Here is a 20,822-nt window from a genome sequence, read left to right as displayed (position 1 = left end):
AGACTATGGATCACCACTTAAGCTCTTAGTTCTTATGGACAGTACAGCATTTTAATTTGTATAGATACCTAAAGTTTTTTGTAACAAATACTGTACTATATTCAACAAAGTATTTGATTCTTAACACCTTTTTTTTCATGAAATTTAGTTATTTAGCCATTTTCTCTTCTGTATCATAGATAAGAATACAGTACAGCACAATTTGAATATATTTTGAGAATCAGTCGTAAACATTGAATTTTAAGTAACTAAAGCGTTGATTAGGTATGTAGGCTGTGTACCATCATCTTATTGGTTGTTGCTATTGTAAATATTTTATTGATTTTTAACGGAATGATCTAAAATATGACGGCTACTGATTAGGATAATTTTTATCCGACAGGTTCAAATGCCATTACTGCCCGTTTGCCAGCAATAATGAAGATGCAGTGAAGCAGCATTGCAGTTTAAAACATCCCAAGCTACAAAATGAGGTTCTTGATGTTTCCCAGAGAACTCGTGTGCAGAAAGAGGAGACTGCGCTTATGGATTCAGGATGCCCCACGTCTGCAAGTAGCCAAGAGGCCGATGAAACTGAGGGATCTGAGGCTGGAAAGTCAAGTCAAGAAGGAACTGAAAAGCTAGATAGTGTTAAGATATACAGCTGTCAGTATTGTAATTTTTCTACGAACATTCAGTCCTCACTTAATACTCACAATCGTAAAAAACACATTAACACTCGCATGTACCGTTGTAACCATTGTAACAGTCGATTTGCTACTAGTAACGATACGATGCGTCATCATCGTTGGAAGCATCAGCAGATGAAGCCAGATATCACTTTCTTAGAAGGTGAAGGACTTTTAGTGCCCGAACAGAGTGATGAGGAAAGCTCTAGTAGTACGTTCTCGACCCCAATTTCTGACAGTCCTATCAAGAGATCTCCTCGCCATTTACCTGGTCAAGATCTTCCAAAGAAATCTAAGAGCAGGACTCCGGGTCATAGCAGGGCAAGTTCACCTGTACCTAGGACAGATAGTTTACCAAGTGTTGAAACTGTGCCAGTGCCATCGTTGGTAAACAGTGTTGTTGAATCTCAAGTGGTTTATAGTTGTTGTCATTGTAGTCATAAGTCGAATAAAGATGTGATGGAAGATCATATGAAAAAGCATCACAGGGACATGCCGTATCAAGTCAGAAGAGAAGAGGCTGACAAGGTATTCACTGAGGTTTACATATACAAGTGTATTCACTGCATTGTGGAAAGTATTTCCCATGCACAGTCCATGGACCATTGGTTCCAAAACCATGCGTTACTAGACTTCAAGTTTCAAATGGTATTAAGACATTCAGGTGAAGTTTCTAATCAGGTTGTAACGAGTACAACTACAGACAAAGACCTCTCTGAGTCGAGTGTTGTTGATCCAGATAACTCTTTAAATGATGACACTGGACTAAATACAAGTGGTAGTGATATAGGTGCTGAAGTAGCTTCTAGTATGGTTAGTACTAGCAGTTCTGAAGGAGTTAGCACAAGTGTTGGTAACCCTTTATCCATTGTTAAACGAAGAGGAAGTGGTCTCGGTATCGTATCTCCTCAACGGTATAGTGTTGACACTGAAGAAGAAGAGCAGAGTGAGATGGGTGACAATATTGACGAAGATGGAGATAGTGCCATACAGAGTAGCTCGGAGGTAGAGAGCAAAGACATGATGTATAAGTGTGGCTATTGTAAAAAGAGCAGTTCCAGGCTACATGAAATGGAAGCTCACATGAGTAAAGTAAGTTACTTGGATTTTTTTTATTCACTTGCTTAGTAAATGTAAAATTAATATGAAATGAGTGCAGTAGTCATGAATTAAGCATACAAGATTTAGTACTCCTAATTTAGCATATGCATCCTACTGCATTAGCAATGTATAAATGGGAAAAGAAATTTCATATTTAGATTTTTAAGGATAATGTTAAAAGTTATAGTGTTCATATTCACATTTACAAATAATTGGATCTAATAAAATGATAAGGCTATTAGCATTATTGACAGCCAGAACTACTTGGTGTTCTCTATTCATTACATATGTGATATGAATGTTTGTTTCGCTTAAATTTTAATGCAGAATTACTTGCAGTCTTGAAGCAATGCACTTTTAATTCTTATATTTGCTTTTCTTATTTATTTAAATAAACCTTACCCAAGACACACCGTACTTCACCTCATTGAAGAAAGAGCTTCTTAATGAAACTTAAGTCCAACAATTCTACTCTTACTGTATCACAACAGTTACCTGGTAGCAGATGGCATTAGAGGCAACCCACTTCGTTATCTCTGTTGCTAGGCAATGTCGCTCTGCTTTTCTTGTGATCCCTTTATTTTGGGTCATGCATTGTATTAACGAGTTTGTATTCCTTGCCGTAGTTCTCGATATTTTGGATATGACCCCAAGGTTTGCTAAAGTGTGCTGTTATGTGAAATGCACTTTGATTTGCTATTATCTCTGAGCATTTTAATGGTTTTAGTGCTGTATCGCTCCTTTTCCTAGAGCTCAAATGTAGTTTAAGGTTAGAAAGGAGAAAAATGTGCATGATAGTGCTGAAAGTTTATTAATAGTTTCAGAGTAGTATCAGATCAAGGTTCGAGTGTTTATTCTCCAGTAACAAAGTAAGCTCAAGCTATATTATGATTGACTTTAGTGAGATGAGGTCAAATGTTTTCATTAAGAATCTGTTAAGAAGTTATTGCGTTGAATTTGTTGAGTTTCAAGTCAACTAAATTTAAATGTTATTTATTCAGTGAGCCATAACTGTCAATATTTTCAATAAAAGAAAGATACTGTAGTATGAAATAAATTCCAGTGGAATTATAAGTTAAACAAACTTCAAATGGGTTTGTTTGAATTGATATTTGTTCTGACACAGATACAAACCTTCGCTATTTATAGGGTATACTTTCGGCGCAGCTGAAAGACGAGCCATGATAATTTTAGTGAGGGATAACTACCCCATCCGCTAGTTAGCGGGTGGGGGTGGGGTAAACTGGCTACCCCGCTCACTCACACCTCTCGGCTGAGTAACCACTTTACTTTATGGCTCGGTAGAGGACGGACATGCTGCCCTTCTCTCCCGCAAAGACTTGCCTTGATGTTTTCTGTTTATTTTTTATTTTTATTTTTTGTTTTTCTTGTGTGTTATCATTTATCTTACATATATATGAGTCTATATATGTATAAATGGAAATATACGTTGTTAGATACGTGTAACTTTAATTGCTGTTGAGAATGTATCCAACTGCCTCTGCTGTAAGGGTGTTGTCATTGCCGCCCTTCCCTGCGACTGATGGTCGGTAGGTTCTCAACACTGCCGTGTGTTTGTTTCATTACAGAATTAAAGTGTGTAACAGTTTTCTTACTTTCCGGGAATTATCTTACAAGGAAGGTGACTTATTCCCCGAATAGTGTATTTTATGCAACGGAGCATGAATTGTAATTGATAACAACTTCCTTTATTTTCACAGGTAACAGCGACGTAGAACACAAGGCCGAGTGCTACGGCCGCCCTGTTCGTTATCCTGCGCTCCATGTGGTAGCTTGTGAGCTGCCCTCATTACGAGGTAGCATTCGCTGTCAACCTTCAACTTGATGTTCCTTCTTCGAGGGGAACTTTCTCTCTCTCGCGAGAGAGAGTGATTTTTGTTTACGCCTTTGCTTTTTTCCCATAGAGCTGGGAGAAAGCTTTACTTAGGCTATGTCCTCTTGCAGGAGGACTTCTCTCTCGTTCGCGAGAGAGATTTTTACGCCTACCCTTTTTTCCCATAGAGCTGGGAGAAAGCTTGCCTTAGGCGATGTCCTACTTCGGGAGGACTTCTCTCTCGTTCGCGAGAAAGAGTTTCTTACGCCTACGCTTTTTTCCCATAGAGCTGGGAGAAAGCTTGTTTTAGGCGATGTCATTCTTCGGGAGGACTTCACTCTTGTCGCGAGAGAGAGATTATTAAGCCTACGCTTTTTTCCCATAGAGCTGGAATAAAGCTTGTCTTTGGCGATGTCCTCTTTTGGGAGGACTTCTCCCACGTTCGCGAGAGAGATATTTTACGCCTACGCTTTATTCCCATAGAGCTGGGAGAAAACTTGTCTTAGGCGAACTCCTTCGGGAGAACTTCCCTCTCGTTCGCGAGAAATAACTTGTTGGAGCTGGCTGATCCACCAGGGGCGGTGGCAGAGCTTTCTCCGAAGCAGGTTATCCCTTCTGGGGAACGAGTCTCTCGTCCTCGAGAGAAGACCACCTCTGGGCATCGGCGGTCCCCCGTTACGCTTATGGTTCTCCTTCAGGGGCGGAGCGAGAGCCTTCTCTTAAGTGACATTCTCCTTCGGGAGAACAAACCTCTTATGCGGTGTTATCTTGAACCTGCTGGTTCTCCTTGATCCTTCGGGATCTCGTTCGATCACCCTTTGGGGTCTCGTTCGATCACCCTTTGGGCTGGCGTGATCGTTGAGCCTTCGGGCTCTCGTCATGTTGATCCTGCGGATTCTCATGACAGTAGGAGTCCTTCGGGACTCTGCTCGAAACCTCCGGGTTTCAGTTACGCTGAACCTTCGGGCTCTCGTAACGATGGTAACGTTGAGCCTTCGGGAACTTGTGCCATCAATCACGCTGACCTTTCGGGGTCTCGGGACAGAGGAATTTCGGTTCCTCGTTACGCTGATCCTTCGGGGTCTCGTAACATTAGTTATGCAGAACCCTTCGGCTCTCGTAACTTTAGTTACTCTGACACTTCGGTGTTTTGTGACAGTTAAAACTTCGGTTTCTCGTTACGCTGACCCTTCGGGGTCTCGTAACATTAGTCACGCTGAACCCTTGGGCTCTCGTAACTTTAGTCGCTCTAACACTCCGGTGTGTTGTGACAGGGAAACTGCGGTTTCTCGTTACGCTGATCCTTCGGGGTCTCATAACATTAGTTACGTTGAACCCTAAGGCTCTCGTAACTTTAGTCACTGACACTTCGGTGTTTTGTGACAGGGAAACTTCGGTTTCTCGTTAAGCTGACCCTTTGGAGTCTCGTAACATTAGTCACGCTGAACCCTTGGGCTCTCGTAACTTTAGTCACTGATACTTCAGTGTTTTGTGACAGGGAAACTTCGGTTTCCCGTTACGCTGACCCTTCGGGGTCTCGTAACATTAGTTATGCAGAACCCTTGGGCTCTCGTAACTTTAGTCACTCCAACACTTCGGTGTTTAGTGACAGGGAAACTTCAGTTTCTCGTTTACGCTGATCCTTCGGGGTCTAATAACGCAGTTCACGCTGAACCTTTGGGTTCTCGTGACCATAGCCATACTTATATGACAGAGTTTGCGGGCTCTCATTGTGTTGACTGTTCGCGCTCACACAACACAGGCTATCGTGAACCTTCGGGTGAACGTAGTACTGAGTTCTCTCGCCACACTGAGAGCTCTTGCACACAAATTGGCGCGCACGACCAACCTTTTGCGCGCATGGACGATCGGGCGCACACGACCGTTTTGGCGTGCATGACCAAATTGGCGCGTACAACTAGGTTAGCGTGCACGACCAAATTGGGGCGTAGGACGAAATTGGCGCTCACGACCGATGTGGCGCGCAGGACTAAATTGGCGCTCACGACCGGTCTGGCGCGCAAGACCATTTAGGCGCACGCGATCAGATGGGAGCACACGACCATAATGGCGCCCACACGCAATAAGTTGAAGTGCGCGAACAACTCTTATGTCAGAGTTTTTCGGACTCTCGTTGCGCGAAGTGTTCATGAGTGCACGAGAGTTTTACTCTTATGACAGAGTTTTCGAACTCTCATCCCATGAATTGTTCGCGCACGCCCATCGTCATCAAGAGTTTTACTCTGATGACAGAGGGATGCGTGCTGCCTAAGGGTTTACGAATCTCTACAGGTAACTATGACACAGTTCCTTTGGGTCCTGGTCACGTAACACGATTCCTGAAAATTCTATCAGGAATCAGCGACAGAGTTCCTACGGGTTCTCGGCACAACATCCTTTAAGGTCGTGAGAAAGGAATTCACAAATAGATTCTGAACCCCTAAGTTCTCATCCGAATCTCTCTGTTTCCGCAATCCAGAGTTTTCTGTAAACTCTATGGTCGACCTCCCCCCCCTGTACGGGATGGGTCTTCCAAAGGTGTGACTTGATACGTCACTCTACACTCCCAGCTGATTACTATATCAGCTAGTCTGGTTTCACCAGCACCGATCCTTTCGTTTTTGAATGAACCACCATCATCTTCCCACTTCGAGCGGTTTGGTTAGCAGACGGAATTGAGCGGGGAATGAAAAATTCTTTACATTCCAGTTCATTTCCCATGGCAGGCCTTGCCTGATTTAGATGGTAGTTTTCTCACTAGCAAGCAAGCGTTCAATGGCAACCTCTTTGGGTAAGCGGTCGATGGCTATTATGTCTGGCCTTCTTGAAGCAAACCCCCACATACGAGACTTCACCCTTTTTCGGGAGACACGTTCCTGAGAAGTTTTTACAAAACTTCAATGGGTATTAAAACTTCATGAAGGCCGTAAGCCTTCCCGGAGCATGCACTCTAGCCAAGACAAAACCGCGAGGTTATTGTCTTAAACTCGGTTACACCATTTGATGGAGGCAGCCTCCCCCGTCATTGTACCCTGGGTATAACGGCTTGCCTTTTTACACGATAGGCTTCCGAGACTTTTTATTCTATCCTTACAGGGTTATTGTTTCGAACAATTAGTCCCGAAGGAACATTGTTAGCTGATGTTAAAGAACGATAGCAACAGGTGGGCATCTTTTCATTACGTTACGAACGTTTCAAACCCCGCCCACAGGTAAACAGACATCCGTTTCTGTGTAATGAACACTGGCTAGCCCCACATAAAGAGGAGGGGTAAACCAAAGGGGAAATGATCGCCTCTATAACTGTATATTTTGTTTGAGAACATGTTCGCTCTCATTTAAGAAAATATTAGTTTGTCAACGATCAAAATTCTTTCGGCAATAATGTTGCGATTCGTCGCACATACATTATTCCCGCAGCCGGATTCATTGCAAACGTTTCCTGGAGGCAGAGAATACGCATGCGCTAGCACAAATGGACAAGTACATATATGCGTGCAAGCAATCTTTCTGCCAATAAGGGCTATGTACATCTTCCAATTAGAACTCCATCATTCTATCAAGTTGTGTATTTATATCCCTTACTGAAACCAGGTTATTCAGTACATTACTTGGCTACTTTCCTGTAACCAGACATACGGCATTTACATTCTGCCTTCTAATAGGCATTTTTTCCTTTCCCCCGATCGGAAGTCGTAGTCTCCTACAAAGGTTTTGGCTGGAAACTTCTCATAAGCATATGTGTTCCCTAGTAGGGAACATTTAATATAAATGCTAGTTTACCGATCGGAGACGGAGAAGTACGAACGTTTTTTTGCCCTAAGAAGGAGAAACCTCTGTTTCGAACGTTTCCAACGTTCTCCAACTGAGTTCCGGACACGACTTTAAAGTCGAACTACGCATGTATGCTTGTCATGCACACAGTTCGGTGTTACTACTCCGTAGTAGACTTATGCTCTTTACCCACCCAACAATAGATTGAAGGTACGTCTCAATCCCCTCTTGGGTTTGGTTGGATGCGTTCGGTGATTACCGCACAGTCTCTTGTCCGGAAAGCGATCTCTATGGAGATTCGCTATTATAACATAAGCTGTACTGATTAACTGGTTTATCGTTTGGTATCGGTCTTATTCGGCCAACCACACTGGATTAGTGGCAGTTGGAGGGAGAACAGGCTGTTCCCCTTCGTTGCAAGAACGTGCAATTAGTTACAAGTCTCGACATCATCTCGAGGTGTGTTTATTGCTATGTACTCCCCCCCTCACCGCTGGACAATCCGCAGATGATGGGTGGCAGACGATAGCGTCTGCAAAGAGGCCTGTCTTCTCATCTTCCCTCTGGACCTGATGCTCTCTTTAATGCATCAAAAGAGAGAGAAAGAGAGAGGGTGGGGGGGGGGGGCGCTTATGCCATACCATTCCATCCTCGTCTGTTGGCCTGATTCAGAAAGGTACCAGCATTCACCTCTCCTAGAGAACCATCTAGCAGTGCGAAGCCTCAGATGGACAGAGGACAACTAGTTGCCCCCATCTGCTAGCATCATTATTGGTATAGGAATGTGCTTGCTAAACCACCCAGATAGTGGGCTCCTAGTGTCTTGGAATCATCTTCTATCCAACAAAGTCTTAACTTTGTGGGGTCCCCGACTGTGGTTATGCTCGCAGCGGCCCTGATCTTCAGGCTCCCACTCGACCGTTCCCCAGGCCCTCAAACAAGATGTATTCCAAGATCGGTGGGGCGGCCAAGAGGTGTTCCTTGTTCCCCCCCCCCCCCCATTCGGTCTGGTGAAAAAGTCCTCAGCCAAGTCAGGATAAGCAAGATCTTATCAATGACTCCAATAGCTTTGCTATGGCATCACGCAGAATGGTTCCCAGACCTTCTGCAGCCCCCAACGGAGCTCCAATAGCTTCGCTATGGCATCCCGCAGAATGGTTCCCAGACCTTCTGCAGCCCCTAACGGAGCTCCAATAGCTTCGCTATGGCATCCCGCAGAATGGTTCCCAGACCTGCAGCCCCTGACAGAGCTCCAATAGCTTCGCTATGGCATCCCGCAGAATGGTTCCCAGACCTTCTGCAGCCCCTGACAGAGCTCCAATAGCTTCGCTATGGTAACCTGCAGAATGGTTCCCAGACCTTTTACAGCTCCTGACGGAGTTCCGAGGGATCTTCCTCCATGGCAAGATCTTCCTACACGGCACGATCTTCAAGCAGCCACATGCTAACACTTTCCTAAGCCGTAGCTTTGCTTCGACTTCTCGCCTGGGACGATCCTAAACCACCCCTCTCAGAGAGGCCTTTCGCAACAGGTTATGGAAAAGATGTCTAGGCACCTCAGACACTTTTCAGCGTCTGTCTTCCAGGCGAAGTGTTCGGTCCTTTGTGACTGAGGTCGTGGAAGGAGATTCTCTCCCATCGATGCCTTTACTTATGCAAGTGTGAGATAACTTGTCCCCCGTCGGATCTCAACCTCATCCTGGGAACGCGGTTCGGGTCTTTCAGTCTCTGAAGGCCCCTCTCTGTGAAACTTAGGCCCAGCAGCAGATCGCTTCCTTACACGGAAGACGCCCTTTCTACTCACTTGGGCTTTTGACCAAGAGAGTTAGTGTGTTGTATGATCCAACCTCTGATGTCTCCTAACCTAGGAGACGGGGAGAAGTAATCCTCAGCGGCATCCCTGAGTAGATTGCCAAGACTCAAATCCGAGTGGGCTGTACTCTAGGTGCAGCCCATTTCGAATAAAGTGTCTTCGTTCGGTAACCGGAAACTCATCAACTGGGGTTTTACCCAGTGAGGAGTCTGTGGGGTTACCTTAAAGGAACGATACCAGCTCGCCCCCGTGTGTCGGCACTGTTGACCAGCACCGGAAAGGTCAAGAGGAGGACCTCAAGGATTTCCTTCCCCTCTGGGATCGGAAGGCAATTGAGGTTACTCTTAATCTAGACTCTCCTCCATCCTAAGACCCAGAGCGCGTAACGTCACTGCCGTTGCTACGTCCCTGGCGTTCAAGAAACTACTCTGTGGTGCAGATACTTTAAGTGGGCATTTGGAAGTGTCAATCGACCTTCATGGCCCACTACCTGCAAAGAAGTAACCCACAAGAACATGGAGACCTTTTCCATTGGTCCTGTGGTGGTCGCACAACAAATGGTCTAAACACCTCAGGCTCCTTGATGGACAAGTAGCAGAGGGTTGAGGGCTGAGGCTACCTGGATTAGTCGGGGGTGAATGAGTAAGAATGCCTGGCTCCTTTCTTTTCACTTTCTCCCCTCTGGGGAAATCAGCTCCGCAAGCCTCTGCATAGCTGACCTCACCTTGCTGCAGGTAAGACCCATTTCCCTTGTGCGTCCTAAGTATAGAAGAATACTTTGTTACGTCCCCAATACCTTTTTGAGAGAGGGTATTGGGTAAGTCTTTAAGAACAATAGGTTCTGTACTCGATTTGTTATGTTAAAGACAAGTCACACTGTTAGTTCCACTCACACACAAGCTTCTGCAGGCCGCTATCAGTGTATTACCTCATATTGGCACTTGATTTTAGCAAGGGTAGGGTCCCTTCTACTATCAATCACAGATCGAAATAGAGAGGACCCCGGGTCATGACCAAGGCCAGTTGGTGAGGACTTCCTCCCTCCTAAGAGTAAGTCACCCTATAAATAGCGAAGGTTTGTATCTGTATCTGTCCCCCGAGAAGTCCTGCCATAAATCAAAGTGGTTTCTCAGCCGCGAGGTATGAGTGAGCGGGGTAGTCAGTCTACCCCACCCCCATCCGCTAACTAGCGGATGGGGTAGTTATCCCTCACTAAAATTATCATGGCTCTTCTTTCTGCTGTGCCGAAAGTATATCCTATAAATAGCTCCAGGTTTGTATGTTAGGAAAAATACAAATTATTTCCAAATTTGTTATATTTTATTAAAAATTGTAATTTAAGTTTTGGACTACTGAAAATATTACTTTTTTCATTTAAAATGTGTGTTCATTGTAAGCTAGCTCTTAGTTGTGGAGGAGCTACATTTTGTCCACAACTACGTAACTGTATGCAATACAGTTTATTGTGATTGATGATTTGTGAGTTTAAAAAATTTAATTGATGTTAAAATTTTCTCCCATTTAGACTCATGCTGATAAGCCTATAACTGTAAGGATATTGAAGCGTGAAGTATTTGATGAGCTGTTTCGAGCCGAATTTGAATGTGGTTATTGTGGTGAGAAAGGGCGCAATTCAAAGATGATAAAGCATCATAAATCGTCTCATCCAAACCTACCTCAAAAGTTTACAAGAGTACCTGCTGCTCCAAGAGAGAATACATGCTTCAGGTACAGTATGAGTGCCTCATTGACTCGTATTCATTAATTTTTTCTTCCATAGTGTTGAAATGATTGTCTTTTTTATTGTGGGTATGTTCTAATTTTAATGTTTGTTTGCCTTACCAAGTTTTTATTGAGTATGCCTTGTCAAACAGTATTGCTATTAGAATGGCACTATATTACTTATCTTGTAACAGTATTTAAAAAAAAAATTCTTATTGTATAACAAACCTAATACCGTACTTGGTCTCTGCCATTTTCCCTGTTGTACCCCTTGAGCTTATGGGATCCTTCTTTTCCCACGAGGGTTGTGGCTTAGGTAGTAATTATAATAATAATAATAATAATAATAATGATAATGATATTTTTGTCCCAAAATACATTAAAAAAAGGTCTTCTGTAGAAAGAGGAGCAGCAGATCTGTATGGCTGAATAGTGTGTAGGTAGTAGGTTGGCTGGGGCACTAGAGAGTTATTTTGTCCTTTGACTGGTCAGATATTACAACATTGGATATTTCTCTCTAGTTACGGTTCATTTTCCTTTTGCCTACACATACACCAAATAGTCTAGCATATTCTTTACATATTCTCCTCTCTCCTCATACACCTGACAACATTGGGATTACAAACAATTCTTCTTTACTCAAGGGGTTAACTACTGCAATGTGATTGTTCAGTGGCTACTCTCCTCTTGGTAAGAGTAGAAGAGAGACTTTAGCTATGGTAAGCAGCTCATCTAGGAGAAGGACATTCCAAAACCAAACCATTGCTCTCTGGTCTTGGATAGTGCCATAGCCTCTGTACCATGGCCTTTCATTGTCTTGGGGTAGGATTCCCTTGCTTGAGGGTACACTCAGGCACAGTGTTCTATCATTTTTCTTCCTCTTGTTTTTTTTAAAAGTATTTACAGTGTATATATGAAATATTTATTTTAATGTTACTTTTCTTAAAATATTTTTTTAATTGTTAATTACTTTTCTTGTACTTTCCTTATTTTTTTTTTCCTCACTGGGCTATTTTCCCTTTTGGAGCCTTCGGGCTTATAGCATTTTGCTTTTCCAACTAGGGTTGTAGCATAGCAAGTAATAATAATAATGATGATTGAGATCCATTGAGGTGAAGTCTGTTCCTTCTTCGCTTGATGTTTTTAATGTCATTTCCATTGTGCTCTTGTAGTAGCCTTTACTAGTTTTGTTTTTATATAGGAGGGTAAACTAAATAAATTTCACAGGAATTTTTTATGATAAAACAAATGAATAGGTACATAGGTCAGGAAAGGGTTGTGATGTGACCCTCATGAGTAAACATAAATTTATAAAAAGGTCCAGAGGTTTTCAGTTTGCTCTCCTTAATGTGAAACCATCTGCTGAAGACCAGATAGTAGCAAAATATTTGAAAAGGAAATAGATTAAATTAAAACACTTTCTTGAGATAGAGTTTTAGAGATCACAAACGTCATTCACAGGCTTTTATATGGGAGATAGATTATGGGTCTTTCAATTTGTATTGTCAGGGCTTTGGTAGATATTCTTGTTTCTGGAGATGGTTTTAAACAGTTAAACCAATTATTTCCGTCTCCTCATTTCTCTTGTATTTCTCCCATTAAAAGTTTAGTGGCTTTAGTATCTCACTTCCTTGTAATTTCTTATTTAACAGTAATTTTTAGGCATTGTTTTAGCACAGCTCTGTGACATCGGATATCTTATTATAGCTCTATCTCATGAATGTACACTTACCTTTGTTTGCTTCAAGGGGATTTTGTCCAGGAACATTTTACGATGTGAAATTGGCCTTATTAGTATGATTGTGTTATTGAAAAACATATTTGTCAAGTACAATTTGTGGTAATGCATTATAGTGGTATTTTGGAATACAGTGCAGTATTTTGATAAGTATTGGTAAACTGATAATCATTATTTGCTATTAAATCTTTGTTATGATTTCATATAATTTGTTTCAAAATTCATCAATAATTTGAAACACTGTAACACTATTGTTTTCATTAATCACCGTTAAGTGGTCCAAGGAAAGACATATGAAATTCCTGATTTTTCATGCTACAGATTTATGTGGGAAAGATTAATCGTTACGATGTTCTGTACAGGTATTTCTTTTACGTACTTTTTAGTTTAATCATTGTGTATTTGGGCAAATCTTTTTTAGTCATCCTGTTCCATCCTATTTGTAATACTAGGCATGCAGTTAATTCTAATACTTATGCCTTCTCCATCATGAGGCTCAATACTACAGTATTTTAGAAGTTTTATTCCAGCTTGTGGAATGACCTTCCTAATCGGGCAGTTGAATCGGTAAAACTTCAAAAATTCAAACTTGCAGCAAATGTATTACAGTATGTTGAACAGCCTGACATGTCTTTTTATAGTTTATATACTAAATATCTGTTTTGATGTTACTTTTTTTAGAAAATGTTATTTTGATTGTTCATTAATTCTCATATCGTTTATTTATTTATTTCCTTTCCTCACTGGGCTATTTTTTTCTGTTGGAGCTCTTGGGGTTATAGCATCTTGCTTTTCCAACTAGGGTTGCAGCTTAGCTAGTAATAATAATAATAATATTGCTAATTCTATTTCTTCAGGTGTGAAGTTTGTGCGCACGTAGTAAAGAACATGTCATCAATTCGCTTGCATTTGCGTCGACGTCATCCGGAAGCTAGCGAGTTTACATTCACCAAGTTAACCTTTGATTCGCCGATGCGTTTTCCCATCAAACAACCATTTAAATGTAACTACTGTGGCGATGTGGGGGAAACTCTTCAAGAAATGAAAAACCATCATGCTTTCTTACATTCTCACCTTGAAATAAGTATTAGGAATCTACGGGATGAAGCTCTTTCTTCTGTACATACTCCTTCTACAAGTTCCTGTTCTGAGGAAGTACCCATGGTTGGTAACATATCCTCCCCTGTGGCGACCAGTTCAACTATGCCAACACTTACTCCCAGGTACTCTAAAAAATTGGCGAAGAGTGACTCTCTTCCACGATTAAAAAACACAGCAAGGAAGTCTTTCCCCGTGTCTGTGAGACGCACAGTAGCATTGAAGTCTACTGCTAAACCACAGTCTAGTGTATCACCAAGTAGTACTGTCCAAGAGTGTTATGATAGTTTTGACTCGACAGATTCGACTCAACAATTAATTTATGCATGCGTAGATCTTGGTGCAGGTATCCCAGTGAAATCAACAGTACAGAAACTAAGCAAACTGAAAAATTTACAACCACGTGTAGTCGTTAAAAGATTGAAGACATTCAAACCTGCATCAGACTTCTAAGTTTTTAACCTGCATGATGTAGATATCTAGTGCCCCTAATATTGAGCCGAAGTCACGAGTCGGTTGCGATGTCACGGGGCGTTGGGGAGAACTTAGGTGTTGTAAAACTCACTTTTCCCTGGTCCTTATTATCGTGAAGGTGCTGTTATCTGAAAATTTCCTGCAGAAGATCCATATAGAGAGAGAGAGAGTCCCATACTGGGAATATGTAAAATTTTGTAAATAATAATCCATCCTAGTGGTAATTCTCCTTTCATAAGTTTTGGAAGAATCCTTGGCAATTTTTTTTTTGACTAGTCAAAAATGGCAAATTTAAGAATTGATTGGTATAAACAAAACTATTTATTTTTCCTTTGTGACAAAACTCAGGTTTATTGCAGCTCTAGTGGGAAAAAACCTTATTTCTTTAAACCAAAAATGTTTTGTATTATTAGTATGTCTTCAGCTATAGATTTATCTCATGTTTATAGATGTATTTTTTTTTTTACCCCTCTGAAACTGGTACAAATAAGATATTTAGCTTGAGTTGAAGCATCCAGCTAGTTGTTCTATTTGATGAATCTTGTTGTTAAGAAATACTTGTACTTAAAACCTGTGGCATTCCTTTACAAGTGCTTTGTTATCAAATTAAAGTTCTCAATAACAGTAGTGTGGTGGTTTACACTTAAAATTTTAAAGGGAAAATTTATAAAAACGTGTCTGAATTGTTATCAATTAAGAAAAGTGCCAAAAAAAAAATAAGAAAAAAAACGATCTGAAATAAGAAAGAATAATTTATGTCAATTTAAACCTATGAAGATCTTTATGTCGGTAGCAATGAAAATCTGTTGCTTCTGCTATTATTGAATTTTTAATACCTTTAGTATGATTTTGGTCATTACTGTATTGAATAATTTTTTGCTTAAACTTTATTTCCTTCCATTCCATTGTGATATTCTATAGGCTATTAAAACAAATGTTTTGTATGAAGAAATTATAATTATAGTTTTAAATGAATGTTTTCTTTAATATCTTGTTTGGAAATATTAGTAATCTTATTCTTCATTGGGTAAGTGATAAATTAATGGTAGGGGTGTTTATGTATCAGCATAGCTATTCATTTGAAGAAATTACACATTGCTATTCAATTAGCCTATGTGAATCAAGAGCTTATGTATATATAAAATTTTCATACGGAAATCATTCCCAGATGTACCTTGATTCATACTCATGGCATGTAAGTTGCCATTATTTGTAGGAAGTTTATCATTGATGAAAATTTGGATTTTTGTACATAAAATAAGAAAATATTTTAGTTGATGAACAGTTTTTATTAACACCGAATACATTACATAACATTACATAAATGGTACTCTAATGTGGTCAAATCTTCAGCTTGCACTGTGGTGAATCATATAGGTTTTACCTAAGTACAGTGTGCTGTATAATTCTATGTAGTGTGGTTAATCATATTGCTTTTACCTAACTATGTTTTGCTGTATATTTCTGTATAGTGTGGTAAATCATATTGCTCTTACCTAACTTCATTGTGCTGTATATTTTCATGTAGTGTGGTAAGTCATATTGGTTTTACCTAACTGCATTGTTCTGTATATTTTCATGTAGTGTGGTAAATCATATTGGTTTTACCTAACTGCATTGTTCTGTATATTTCCATGTAGTGTGGTAAGTCATATTGGTTTTACCTAACTGCATTGTTCTGTATATTTCCATGTAGTGTGGTAAATCATATTGCTCTTACCTAACTTCATTGTGCTGTATATTTTCATGTAGTGTGGTAAGTCATATTGGTTTTACCTAACTGCATTGTTCTGTATATTTCCATGTAGTGTGGTAAATCATATTGGTTTTACCTAACTGCATTGTTCTGTATATTTCCATGTAGTGTGGTAAATCATATTGGTTTTACCTAACTGCATTGTTCTGTATATTTCCATGTAGTGTGGTAAATCATATTGGTTTTACCTAACTGCATTGTTCTGTATATTTCCATGTAGTGTGGTAAATCATGTTATTACCTAACTGCATTGTTATATATTTTGATTTATTTATTATTATTTTACTTCTGTTTTTTCCATGTGTGGTAAATCATATTGGTTTTACCTAACTGCATTGTTCTGTATATTTTCATGTAGTGTGGTAAATCATGTTATTACCTAACTGCATTGTTATATATTTAGATTTATTTATTATTTTACTAGCCAAGCTACGACCCTAGTTGGAAAAGGAGGATGCTACAAGTTCAGGGGCCAACGAGAAAAGCAGCCCATTGCGGAAAGGAAATAGTGAAATAACGAATAAACTATTATGAAAAATGATAAAAAAGAAAGGGAAATATATTAAGATCAGTTATAATATTAAAATAGATCAGTAATATATAAACTTTGAAATAACATTTATCAACCTGTTCCAATGAGTAGAATTTGCATCAAGTTTTAACTGTAAGATTAGGAAGACCATTCCATAGTCTGGTTATGGTTGGAATAAAACTTCCAGAATACTTTATAGTGTTGAGCCTTATGGTGGAGAAGGAAAGACATAGAATTTACAGCATACCTACAGTAGTACCACTTACTGGATGGTACAGTCTCTGAAAATCTGAATGTGAATGAGGATCAGAATTTTGGAAAATTATATCAAACATGCACAAAGAAGTAATTGAACGATAATACCATAGATTAGTATCAAGATCAGGGATAAAAAATGTAATAAACAGCAAGTTTTTATTTAACAAGTTAAGATGAGAGTCAAGAGCTGAGGACCAGATATGAAGATAACACTCAAAACATGTCAGAGTAAGCAAATTAAGAAATTTTTTGTGCAATATAATAAGAAACCGACATGATGTTTCTCGAAAGTAAATTTGGAATCAAGAATCACAACTAGAATTTTGAGTGAGTTGAATGTAGGAGGAGAGATATTGTCAATGCAAAGATCTGGATATTGAGGAGCGACTGTCCTTTGACCTACTTACAATCATACCTTGAGTTTTGCATCTGCACTAATTTTAGCTAGATCTCCGTTACGGAATACACCAGCCAAAAGGGTTGTGTTTTCCTTTTGACACTGTGACAGCCATCTGTATAAAGTAAAGGAGTAACTGCTTAAATTTTACACCAAAGAGTGCAGATGTAAGGGTAGCCCAGCAGCTATGTTACTGGGTTGTACAAAAAAGGATTGGTTTTATGGTCAAATTTTATTTCTTTTCACATGAAGCTTAAACTCGTAGCTGAGTATAGTTATTCTGAGGCAAATATGATCTATTACTTTTCTAAAGATGATAAACCACCTGTTTCTCCAAATAAGGATGTCTAGAATCATCATTAAACTAGGGTTTTACTTTGATTTGAGATTTCCACACGAGAAGAATATTTATTTTAATTATGTCGGCCAGATTTTCATTCAAGAGAAAAAGAGGCTCAACCCGCCATATACAATTTTATACAGTTATGACCCAATCCAATCCAATGCAGATCACTCCAAATGCCATTCCAGTCTGCTTGAGACAAGCTGCTCGTTATCAAAAGCACAGCTAACCTTGCTTGCTTATAACACCATGGAAATTGGTGTATACCAGGTCCAAACACTTATCAGACTTGTGAGCAGACTTACTTATGATTTGCTTATAGTCTGATTCAGAAGCAGGCAAAGGCTCTTAAGCCATAGCAGTTTTCAAGAGAAACAGAATTGAATATCTCTTCATGGTGATCATTGAAATTACCAATGAGCTCAAAAGAGGCCTTTCTAGCATTATATGTTTATCTTACCCATAGGGGTAAAAAGACAGTGGAAGATAGAATCATCCAAGTCAGGATACAGATAGATGGAACTAATAAAGGTTTGTTCCGTAACTGACATACAAACCACGCTATTTAATAGGGATGTCACTTTCGGCGTAGCTGAAATGACGAGCCAATAAAATTTAACAAGGGTTTACTACCCACACCGCTAGTTAGCGGGGTTAGGGGAGGGTAGCTTGTTACCCCCCGCCCCCCCCCCCCCCCCCCCCCACACATACCTATGCTTGAGGTCACTTTGCTCTCGGCTCGGATGGTAGACGGACGTGTCCTCTTTCATCCTTGCCGCTCTTTGGCAGCCATTACTGTAATGCTTTTTTGCTTTCCCTTTGACAGGTTTGTGTGTGAAGTTGGCCTCTGCGATTATGCGCACCTGTCCTGGATTACCTGACCGCCCCTGCTGAACATTCATGTCGGCGGTCGAGACAGACCCTCACAACCTTTGCCCTTACTGTAGAGGCCAACGGTGTGACAGTAATAACAAGTGTAGGGAGTGGTTTTCTCGGCGACGTAAGAAGTCCAGGCGGGATCTTTCTCCTTTGAAAGGAGAAAAACACAAGGACTCTTCTTCCGTTCCCCAAACCTCCTCCGAAGCTCCCACTCGATCGGTCTCTTTCGAGAGACTGTCGAGTGGTAGCGTAGACCATGGTACTGTTTTCCAAGCTCGGGGTTCGAGAGATGGCGTTGCCTCCCCTAGCGAGGCAGCTCCACCTCTCCCCCCGGGGGAGGATGTGTCATTAACCCATCTATTTCAGCTTTGGTCTTCCTTGGGGCTCGAGGGTTCGCCCTCCAAGGAAGCATTACTTGACTACATCCGATTAGGTGCCGCTATCAAGCAATCACCGACTTTGGCAGAGGTTGATCCTCTGGCGATTGTCGACGTTGTGGTGTCAGAGGTATCCAGTGCGGTATCTCCTAATACCTCTGCCTCTTCAATTCCCGCAGTAGCTGAAGGCTTAGTTTCTCCCGTTCCTGCTCAACCGACGAGGGAGAAACTAAGTCCAACAGTCTCTCCTGCTAGTGTTGCTTCCCCCTCGGGGGAGTTCACTTACAGAAACTCCTCTTCGGAGGACTGCAGAAGGTTAGTTTGCTGATCCAACGGCCCCCAGAGGGCGTATCCGTCGCAAGGCTCGCCTTCCTCTTCGCCAGAGAGGCTTTCCTTCACCTGCGGTGAGGAGGTGCCTCTTTGGTTCATCATCTCCGTTGCAGTCCGCCGCAGAGGAGCCTCGTCAGCGTTCACCGACTGTTCCTGTTATGGTCCTGGACCTCTCAGCAGATTGTTCGCGATCCCCTTCGGTGGAAGGTCGTCCTTTCAAAGGACACATCGACCTTCCACCCGACAGACCTGCCGACATGCCGTCGCCGTTCCTGAAAGCTGATGCGCGCTATGCGCCTACGAAACCTGATTTGCATGCTCGTCAGGCATCGAACCCTATTACGGGGCATCAAGGGCGTATGTGCCATCGCGCGCATACGTCCCGTACGCGCCATACTAATGATGGGCATGCGCGCCAACGTTCTCCTGTTCGCCAGGCTTTGCCTGAGGTAGCGCGTCAGCGCGCAACTGCACGCCATCAGCCTCCTACGCGTCAGCGCTCTCCAACGCGCCAGCACTCTCCTGCGCGCTAGCGCCCACACACAGCGATCTCTCCTGCGCACCCATGATCTTCGGATCTGGGCGCTGTCGGGAAGTCAAAGAAGACTTCTACGCGCCAGCGCTCGCCAACGCGCCAACTGCTGTCTCCAGCGTGCCAGCACTCGCCATCGCTCAGTCACGCGCAGTAACCCTCTCGCTCCCACGAGGATACGCACACGCGCCCATCCTCTCCTGCAGTTGCGCGCCCACGCGCACAGGCTCCAGCTACGCGCCCGCTCACCAGGGGTATCTCTCCTGCGCGCGCCCCCCCTACGACATCTACTGGGGCGCGCGAACTCTCGCCCGCACGCCCGCGTGTCCAGCGACCTGATCCTGCACGGCCACGCACGCAAACATTCGCCTGCACGCGCGCTCTCCTGTATGCCCAGTCTCCCGCGCGCGCTCCTACGTGCCATCACTCTCCAGCGCACCCACGTGCGCCCTCGCAATCGCACGCGCATCAGCAGTCTCCCGCGCGAGACCCCTGGTATTCTCCTTTGCGCGAGCACCATTACGCAACCCCCGCGCGAGCGTCAATACCCTCCCACGCGCGAGGCTGCTGGACAACGCACTGCAAGGTCGCCATCGCCGCATTCCCTTCCTCGCAAGCGCATTACAGTGCGCATTGCGGCGGAAGGGAAACATCCAGAAAGGTCCAGGATCCCTTTTTCTTCTTTTCAGGCGAACCCCCCTATGGAAACTCCTCCCAGGGATCCGTCGATCCCTGTCCCTCCAGAGGGAGTGTCTGACAGCACGGCTGTCAGTCAACAACCATGGTTCGGTGCGCTAATCAGAGCAGTTATGCAGGCTTTCAAGCCTGTTCTCTCTGAGTTGAGTCACAGATCCTTGGCGGTTTCTACCCCTCTGAAGAGAAAAAGAGGAGTTCGGGACGCGGTGACTTCTCCGAGAGCTAAGTTGACTCCTCGCAAGCCTTCGAGGCAGGTTCCTTCACCCCCCCAGATTTTTTCTCCTTCCCTGTCGGACGAGGACTTCCCGTCCTCAGGGGAGTCACGTGAGGTGAGACATTCCCCCATCGCACCAATGAGGGAAACCCCACCCCGCGTTGAAAAGTCTTCCTGGGTAGGGGCTGAAAGGAACTTCGCAGGAAGGAGTCGAAGGACTCGAAGACGGTACCAAAATCCTCGACAAGACTTAGGACGGAGCCAGCTAGCCACTCGGAGAACGTCC

At 42.4% G+C, this 20,822-nt stretch overlaps 1 protein-coding gene across 1 annotated transcript in view; it reads left to right on the top strand.

Annotated features, from left to right (window-relative positions):
* LOC137652289 (uncharacterized) overlaps nucleotides 1-15,500 on the top strand; it is a 208,791-nt gene extending 193,291 nt beyond the window's left edge. Inside the window, 3 exon segments of the mRNA XM_068385592.1 lie at nucleotides 383-1,760; nucleotides 10,716-10,918; nucleotides 13,508-15,500. Coding sequence (XP_068241693.1) covers nucleotides 383-1,760; nucleotides 10,716-10,918; nucleotides 13,508-14,201 — 2,275 coding nt within the window. The 3' untranslated portion in view covers nucleotides 14,202-15,500.
* The last annotated feature ends 5,322 nt before the right edge of the window (nucleotides 15,501-20,822 follow it).

Source organism: Palaemon carinicauda, chromosome 13, assembly GCF_036898095.1.
Source record: "Palaemon carinicauda isolate YSFRI2023 chromosome 13, ASM3689809v2, whole genome shotgun sequence".
Lineage (NCBI taxonomy): Eukaryota > Metazoa > Arthropoda > Malacostraca > Decapoda > Palaemonidae > Palaemon > Palaemon carinicauda.
Note: the sequence above shows the minus strand (reverse complement) of the source record. Positions and strands in the feature narration are given on the sequence as shown.